Here is a 9,136-nt window from a genome sequence, read left to right as displayed (position 1 = left end):
TCACAATTGTGTCAACTTTGAGTTTGAACTATGAGACAATTCAATACATGGCCTACAGCAAGCAGCACATGAAGAGGGAGAGAAGGGACCTTGCCAATATATAGTACACAAGCAAGGAAAAGAGAGGGTGGGTGAAAGATTAGCTATCAGTGATGAGGTGGCCATTGATCAACCCTATCTCTATAGGTGTGCCTCATTGATGCTGCCATCGAAGATCCATGGGCCATATTTAGTGCAACCTTGCTCTTGGGAAGCTAATAGACCCCAAAGCCATTTTGAGGCTCACCATGCTTGGCTCAACAACCTTTTAGGAAGGCAATACACCAATAGGCGGCTTTGGCTGCCCTCAACTTACATGGAAGACGAAGGGTCTATGGTTAAATTGGGCATGGAGAGATGTCTATCAGCCAATGGATGCAGCTTGCTGAGATTCCCACTAAATTCACAGGTGTCTCTAGCTTCATGAGACAATGAGGTGTTGTAGAGCTGGCCTAGGAATCCAATAGCTTCTTTCATGGACATGGCTATGGATAGGGAAGTATATGCAGTGAAGAAAGTGAAGGTATAAGATAACACACTATTGGAGTACAAAAATAAGATAGTATTCATTAGGTTTTTATTAAGCCTTTATAGGCACTTACAACTTGTTCATAGTCATCTTGGTCACCCAAGTTGGGTTGACCATAACAAATGCCCCCTTCAACCGAACTTGGAATAATCTTAATCATTCGCCCCCTTCAACTAAACTTGCTACACTCATGACACATAGAGTTTTTGGTATACTCAAAACCGGGAGTGGTAGTTTTCTCACAACCAAGGGTTTTAGGTATACCCTGGGTTGTGACACATGGAGTTTTTGGTATATTCAAAATTGTGAGTTTTAGGTTTTCTCATAACCAAGAGTTTTAGGTATACCGATAACCTGGCACTACTACAAAGAACCTACCCTTTAACAAGTTAAGTCAATTTAGCTGCCATCATTCTTGGGGTTTTGGTTTACTCCCAAACCTTGGGTTTAGTTTCACCCAATAACCTCACGATAGAATACAAAAATGAGGGGCTTCACATTTGGGAAGGTCTTACCTTGAGCTTCACATTACTTGTCAGCAGGGTAGTGTCTAATCCCATCACAATTCAACATCATAAGCATAGAAATTAGGGGAAAACAAATGTAGGTCTTGACCAAGTACCATTTTTCATGCATATCATGTGCACAGTCATCATCAAATAAGTTTGATGTATGAAATTGTGTGAACCATCTCTTAAATGAAGGCTTCTTTAAAAAATATTTTGATACTAGCTTTAATATAAATGCAAAGTTAAAAACAAAAAATGTCAATGAGCCTGGTGAACCTGCTACATCTTTGCCGCTTGAGAATATCATGAGTGAGGTCAAGCTGCAAATGTTGTCAATTTTGAGGTGCTACTCAAGACATAATTTCCATAGGCATCACCACTTTTGGAGCATTCAATGATATTAATGATTGAGGTGAAGAATGTAGCAAGCACGAGTAGAATGTGGCTCAAGAGAGATGCACAGGCTAATCAATTTCTTATGGACCTCCACTAGCCATAGATGTTGTCACCCACTACCTACTAAAAATAGCGTTGTCTACTTACTACCCAAAACACCACGCATACTGCTCGCGATAACCCAGCCAATATGGTTCATTCAAATCACTTGTGTAGCTACTATCGTGGGCTTCTAATGTTGTTTGCAGATACTATTGCTAATCTTGTTGTGTCTATCACAACATGCTACTCTTGTTGCTCTTGAATCAACCCAATTTCCATAGCCTGTGAATATACCGTAAACAAGGGGGTGCAACAACCTCAGCCTATTGTGAGCATCCTACACCTGCCAAGGGCACGGCCTCGCAACCTTTGTGTGCCAAAATTCATGCTCCATCGCCTAAAAAACTATGGCAACTTTTCAAATTGTTGTTGATGATTGTTTTGTGTTGTTGCGCTTTGTGAATGCATGCCAATAACTTGTATCCTTGGCTCTGATATCAGTTGTAGAGATGGCTTGTTGAGAAGCCAATAGCTTCTCTCACGGACATGTCTATGGAGAGGGAAGTGTATGCACTAAATAGAGAGAGGGGATAAGATAACACACTACTAGAGCACAAAAATAAGTGAGTATTCATTAGGTTTTCCTTTGGCCTTTATAGTCACTTACATCTTGTTCACACTCATCTTGGTCACCCAAGTTGGGCTAACCCTAATAGGTGCCCCAAGGATGTGGCACCCGAATTACTGGTTGATTTTGCACATCATTGCACTATTGTTGATCCTCAATGTGAGTAATACACAATGGTCTGATTATTCACCCTTGAGTTTGATCCATTATGTGCTCTTGCATGCATCTCTAATCTCATCCTTGATCCAGGCTTCTCTCTTCGTTGTTGCAAACCAAGATAGAAAGAGACTTGCACTAGGTCAGAGTACACCCAATTCCATCTGGTGCTTTTTGGTTGTGGCTCTATAGTAGAGCTACCACTTTAAAGCTATCACGTTTGTTGAGGACTAGACTCCAATTCAATCCTTGGGGAGACATTTGGATGGGACCATTATTCCTCTTGCCATCTTGCTCCCATGGTCCCACCACTATGTTGCCACACACCTATCCTCTCCTAATAGTACACACAATAAAGGTGAATCCCATGTCCATCCTCCCACCTTCTCTGCTCCACAGACCCGTGCTCAACCGAACACCCGTTAATCGACCCATTAGTGCTTACAAGCTTACCTCTTTCACCCCTTGATTGATGTTAAAATTTCTTATCCTTTTCTTCTTCTTCTTCTTCTTCTTCTTCTTCTTATTCTTCTTCTTCCTCTCTCTCTCTCTCTCTCTCTCTCTCTCTCTCTCTCTCTCTCTCTCTCTCTCTCTCTCTCTCTCTCTCTCAAGTAAAATGAGAAAGTAATAACTGCAAGTATATTGGCAAAGAGTAAGGGATGAGTATCTACTCAAAACATGGTATTGCACCATAGCACACAACGAGAGTACAAGAGAAAGTAATAATTGCAAGTATATTAGGAAAGAGTAAGGGGTGAGTATCTACTCAAAACATGGTATTGCACCATAGCACAAAGAGAGAGAGAGAGAGAGAGAGAGAGAGATTAGAGCCAATGCATTTACCAAATGTATAGTATCAATGCCACCACTTTCTCTACTTGCCTCTAGTTATCAAAACTATGCTTCGCTTCAATATGCATGCTGAAAATTCTTGAATCTCTTATCTCTAAATAGATCTAAACGTGATTTGCCATGTTGGCTCTACTCATTGCATTGGATGAAGACCTATCAATATATAAACAAGGTGAGGGATGCTTCATACCCCTCACTTAGCCTTGACTGTGCGTGTGAGTTTATGTGAAAAGAGAGAATTTGAGGGCTTTTCTCTGGTCGATCCCTCACTGCATGAATATGGAGTTATTGGAACAGAAAGGAGCTTCACAGGTCCGTACTTTGCAAAATTTGCCCTTTGCGTTCTGTACACTTTGCACTAAAAAGGTTTTTTTGCAAAAGCATTTACTTGCCCATTGGGTGCTGGTTACGATTTAATTCTGGTTTTACTGCATTAACTAAAGGTTTCTTTTACACATAATGTGTAACATGATGTCATGTTGACTGGTTGATGTAGGAAAAACTGATTTATACAATGGTGTTTTGTTTGCATTGATTATTTGTTTTTCAAGCTAGTTTATTGCATCATACTCTGTTTTTCATCAGAGTCTAATGGGTAAAAGTGCTCTACATAATTTAAATGGTGTTTGTATGGCTCACAAGCCATGTAATAACACACCTTGGCCTTATTGTTCTAATTGTCTTGCATAGCAAGGTAAACGTGGCCATCGTTTTGTGTAGACTATTTATTTGGCCCCGCATATGGTATATAGCACTCATAATGACTTGTGTTTTTACACCTATTGCTCATGCTTGCTACAAATTACTGGCTGCTTGTGAATTTATATCGGTAACCAATATGTGTTTGGATTACTTTAATTATCTTGATATTGCTCTTTTCTAGAAAAAATATGGCTCGTTAAAAAATAAGGGGGATACCCCGTATAATGTCAGCCAAGCAATGGAAACTCTACGTGGTTTTTTAGTTAAGAACATTGTATGCTTTGCCCAAAAGGAGCTATAGCTGCACTTGAAATGTTTTGTGACATGTTGTGTATTAACAGTGTTGCTATCCTAAATAGGCCACACATTCGGGATTTTTTGTTTTTATTACCGCATACTAAGAGCTATTCGTTTTTTTTTTTTAAAGAAGGGGCTTTAAGTCCCGTGAGGTTTGTTTTTTTAACACCTACTTGTTATTGATTGGTACGGAACGAGATGGATATTGTATTTTCTTCATACATGCATAAGTGAATCTTATTAAAGGTTTTTGTTCAAGAAAGGACGTTATAAAGAAATCACAATCATTTGATCGGGATAGATAAATTCTTGGGTTATTTTTTTGAAAGATCCTGTAGTAAAGAAGGACTACAAATTTGAGCCTAATTTTGGGATTGAAACACTTGGATCGGAATGGGTAGTGGCCTTCCAATCACAATGATATGTATGTTTAATTTTTATATAAGGTCTTAATAAAATTGGGATATATAAAAATCATATCTAGTAAAACTACATTGATTCGCGATTATCCCAAAGGAGTGATAACCTTTGGATGACTTGCCATAAAATTAACTTTAAAAGAACAAAAACACACCTTTTCAACAAAATTGATTGCTTTGGATGATGGTCTAGGTTAAAAAGGTTGTAAGTTGGACATGGATAACAACAGATATAGTCCATTGACACCTGTAATACGCATTCAAAGCTAACAGAATTGTTGTCTTGTTTGAATGGATGGAGGTGAGGACTCTATCCTTTCTTGGAATCTCTTTGGCTTGGTTGTTGTCCATTCTTCATATATCAAACTAATTCCACATTTTGAAGCGGACAATGATAATGTTCCTATTACTCTATTACTAGAATGGACCTTGTTCTTATTGCAATGTACAAAAATAATTCTAAGATTGAGTTGTTTTTGTGCTACCCATGGTTACTTGTCTCAAGCTAGTTGTCTTTTGAACTTTATGGTTCTTTTGTGCTTATGTATTTAAGTAAAATAGCTACACACATGTCCTACTCACAAGGCTTTCCCAGGTTCTTGGGAATGCCACGACATTGACTTTAGGGACTAATTTGGATTATAGAGCTAAGTCAGACCCATTGTCAATAATCATGTTTTTAGCTTTGTTGGTGCTAGGTGGTCCCTCTTATACTATAATTCTAGATTCTTGCTCATGGCTATCATAGTCCGTGAACTCAACCGGTTTAAAGGTTGCATGGATATCCAAAAGTACTAACCTTGATGTATATATATTCTTTCAGGAACATTCACAATACAAATTGACAGCTCGTATGAGAGTTATCCAAGACCCGGAGAAGCATGGAAAAATTTTAGAGCAAATCATATTGTACTCAACGGACCGCCCCCCAAAATGAACCCTTACCCATAGAACTAGGCCTTTTCTTGCCAGAAAGGCCAAAACCTTTGTTGCCCCCTACCCTAAGTAATTTCTTTCTAATCTTACATGTTGTTTGTTACAGGTCCTGGACCTTTCTCAAGGCATAGAGCTATCCTCTAAACCCCTTTCCGTGGCAACTTCCCTTGTCCTTAAATGTATTAACAGTTTGGAAGCATCGTAAGAAATCTATGAATCAGCCTCAGCTTCGGATAAAAAGTCTTTTGTTTTACATATGATGTCTTTTAATGATTGGGTCAAAATTAGTGGGTTCACATTGTGATTAATTCAGCGGCCAATATGTTGCATCGACAGTGGTACCAAGATCTAGAAAATTAATAGAGTGTGTGTGCACACATACACACACAAATAGGCACTATGTGAGCACCGACAAGTAAGCACGTGCATTCCCCCCAACAGTGTGTGTGTGTGTGTGTGTGTGTGTGTGTGTGTGTGTGTGTGTGTGTGTGTGTGTGTGTGAGTGAGTGAGAGAGAGAGGGAGAGAGAGAGAGAGAGAGAGATTATTTGCTCTACACATCACTTTAATATTTAATACTTTATACTTTAATAATTTTTGTTATGCCAAAATTTGAAGTTTTAATTAATAATTAATGTAAACGACATATCGTTTTAAATTTTAGTCAACTTTTTTATTTTTAAAAGCCGTTTGAAGCTTCGCTTCGATTAGTTCTACGGTATTGTACCCACTCACCCACACCCACATGTCTTGAAGGTGTCTCTTCTTAATAGGGCACCCCTTAGAATTTATGATGCCACGTAGATATAATTGCCTTCAAATAGTGGATGCCACAAACCTTTCTAGCATAGTTTGGGGGCAGGGCTAGCCAAAAACTATTTTTCCAACCATACAAAAAAAGGGCACACTTAAACTCTTCCGGTTTTTTGGTCGGAATTTGAAGGTTTTAACACTGAAACTTGTAAAATCTTACCAGTTTCTTCACGGCAAGCTCAGACCCTGGCCAAGATTTTGCAATTTTCACCTGTTAATGATACACTGGTTTACATCGATCAATAATAGCATTTTCCAAATTTGTGGTTGTGATTTGCACGAGAAATTAAGGATTTTATTATCACCTTTTTAAAGAGTAGAATTTTAGAAAAGAGTAATTGTGAAAGTCATAATTTGGACAAGGAGAGGTAAATATGTGTAAATATGTGTGGTTTGTGGAAGTTCAACTAATAAGGGAAATGTCTAAAGCATGGGACTCTTGCTTTATAAAGGCACTTCTACGCTTAAAAATGAATGCATGTCCTAAAGAGTTGAGATGGGGAGGGTTCTTGGCCTAGAGACTTTGACGATTGCCCTGGTGCTTGTTCTTGCGCTTGATGTGGTGCCATGGGCCATAGCCTTCTCCCATCATCACCATCCTCATCATAAAAAAGGAAAGCATGGCCGCCTCAAAGACCATGCAAACTCTCATGCAAATATGCAAGTTGTTAGAAAGCTCTCCTTTGCCAAATCACATGGAGGTGACCTCTCTCTCTCTCTCTCTCTCTCTCTCTCGCGCGCGCAGTAGATTGGTTATCCCAATTCCCTCTTGAGTAATAAGCCTTTAGTTCAAGACTCGTCCAATGAATCTTTGAAGTCTCTTGGGATTGTTCCCACAATGTCAAAACTTGTCTTCTTCTTCCTCTCGCTCTTGAAATAGAGCTACGTGGTCTATTGGGCTTGCTCCTACAACGTTAAAAATTATTTGCTCATCCTCATCCTCCCTCTCTCTCTCTCTCTCTCTCTCTCTCTCTCTCTCTAAAAAGAGGAAAATGGTAGAACCTTTCTATCACCCAAGTGTGGTAGATTGGTTATGCCATTTCTCTCTTACATAACAAGTCTTGTGTTCAACTCTCCTCGTTGGATAGATCTTTAATGTCTCTTGGGATAGGTTCCTATAACGTTGAAATTCTCTTCTTCTTCTTCTTCTTCTTCTTCTTCTCTCTCTCTCTCTCTCTCTCTCTCTCTCTCTCTCTCTCTCTCTCTCTCACACACACACACACACACACACAATGCATGTGCTCTCTCTCTCTCTCTCTCTCTCTCTCTCTCTCTCTCTCTCTCTGTCTCTCTCTCTCTCTCTCTCTCACACACACACACACACACACACACACAATGCATGTGCACACCCATACACAATGCATGTGCATGAAATTCTCTTCTTCTTCTTCTCTCTCTCTCTCTCTCTCTCTCTCTCTCTCTCTCTCACTCTCTCTCACACACACACACACACACACACAATGCATGTGCACACCCATACACAAAGAGTGACTTGCTTAATCTTGTTTTTAGGTATTACACAAGCATTACATACATTCAAGAATTATCATAACACTAGCATGAACTTGAGCATGGATGTTGCAGAAGCATCCAATCAAAGCTATGGAGAGCTTGTAGTGGCAAGGGGGGTGCCAAGAAGCAAGATATTTGTCATCACTGGAGAGCCTGATCCTGATAGAAGCATTGACACAATCAAAGGAATTTCTAATGGAGATATTGGGCGAACAATTGCAAGCCAATCGATAGAAAACAAAATGAAGGGCTCTCTTAAGGAGGAAGATGATGATAGAGCAAGCATGGAAGTTGCAGAGCATGGATTCACAAGCCTCCACAAGAACAAGAAGAAGATCAAAGAAGAGACAATGAAGGCCCTCAAGGAAAACCTCACACGAGACTCTCAAAAGGAGCACAAGTAGAGTGCGCTAGGAGAACTCTACAACACAATAGTAGGCTAGTGCTTGCCTCCTCTTCTTCTTTTGCAAAATAAACCGTCTCTCCAGAGTCCACACCTAACATTGGAACCCAACCCTTTAAAGTTAACATTTTCTTCCATGCTATTTACACGTACTTTCAGTGGGCTTTGCTCAGTTAAATATCCCACATGTTTTCCATAATTTTCACCTTCCTTCCCCCTTCCCCACCTCTTTTGAGAATTGTTGTTTATGGCCGCGTGGCGGTGTGATCAACCAGAGGTTTCTAGACCGACGGTTTGGGTGCTTCTAACCAAAAACATCACACTTTGCACGTGCCTGGTTTGTCCAACTAATACACAATGCTTACAAAAATCAAGACTAAAATTGCAAGATCTTGGCTAGATTCCAAGCTCTCCTTGAAGAGAACCGACAAAAGTTTGCGAGTTCTAGTTTAAATATTACCAAATGCTTCACCTAAAGTTTTATGTGTGCCCTTATTTTCTTCGGTTAGGAAAATGTTTTTGGGAAGCCTTTAATTATGCAAAAACAGCAAAGCTCATCCAAGCTTACTTGTTTTGGCTTGAGATTACTTGTCGCCATATGAATCTCGGCGGATATCGTTTTCTGATGTGTTGTGCCCCCATTTTGCCATCGTGGTGTCCAACAACCCCCCACCCCTCCTCCCCTGGCCCAAAAAAAAGCCCCGTGGCGGAGGTTTTTTCTCTTCTTGGTAAGCTTGGATACACATTGATGAGTTAACAAGTTAATAATTAAAAATTAAACTGACTGCCTTTTACATTAGAAAGGGAAAAAATAAATTCTAAAAAATTATAAACATAAAATTAAAGAAAATAACCTCTCTCCCTCTCTCTCTCTCTCTCTCTCTTGCACGCACGTGTGTGTGTGT

At 39.6% G+C, this 9,136-nt stretch overlaps 1 protein-coding gene across 2 annotated transcripts; it reads left to right on the top strand.

Annotated features, from left to right (window-relative positions):
- Nucleotides 1–6,785: 6,785 nt before the first annotated feature.
- LOC147458105 (uncharacterized) lies at nucleotides 6,786–8,430 on the top strand. Of its 2 annotated transcripts, none has more exons than XM_086512842.1 (2): nucleotides 6,786–7,017; nucleotides 7,901–8,430. In XM_086512842.1, exons 1-2 carry the CDS (start codon nucleotides 6,813–6,815, stop codon nucleotides 8,230–8,232), a joined length of 537 nt encoding a protein of 178 aa, XP_086368968.1. In that variant the 5' UTR covers nucleotides 6,786–6,812; the 3' UTR covers nucleotides 8,233–8,430. The 2 variants fall into 2 exon arrangements, with proteins under 2 accessions (XP_086368968.1, XP_086368967.1); XM_086512841.1 differs by having other exon boundaries at nucleotides 7,829–8,430.
- Nucleotides 8,431–9,136: the final 706 nt, after the last annotated feature.

This window comes from Adiantum capillus-veneris, chromosome 5 (assembly GCF_014529385.1).
Source record: "Adiantum capillus-veneris isolate H3 chromosome 5, ASM1452938v2, whole genome shotgun sequence".
NCBI lineage: Eukaryota > Viridiplantae > Streptophyta > Polypodiopsida > Polypodiales > Pteridaceae > Adiantum > Adiantum capillus-veneris.
The sequence above is the reverse complement of the archived record's forward strand: the minus strand, read 5'-3'. Positions and strand labels throughout refer to the sequence as shown.

Coding starts and splice junctions, on each gene's coding strand:
- LOC147458105 (XM_086512841.1), top strand. CDS start 6,813: ATGGGGAGGGTTCTTGGCCTAGAGACTTTGACGATTGCCCTGGTGCTT. Junction 7,018..7,828: donor CTTTGCCAAATCACATGGAG/GTGACCTCTCTC, acceptor TCTTGTTTTTAG/GTATTACACAAGCATTACAT.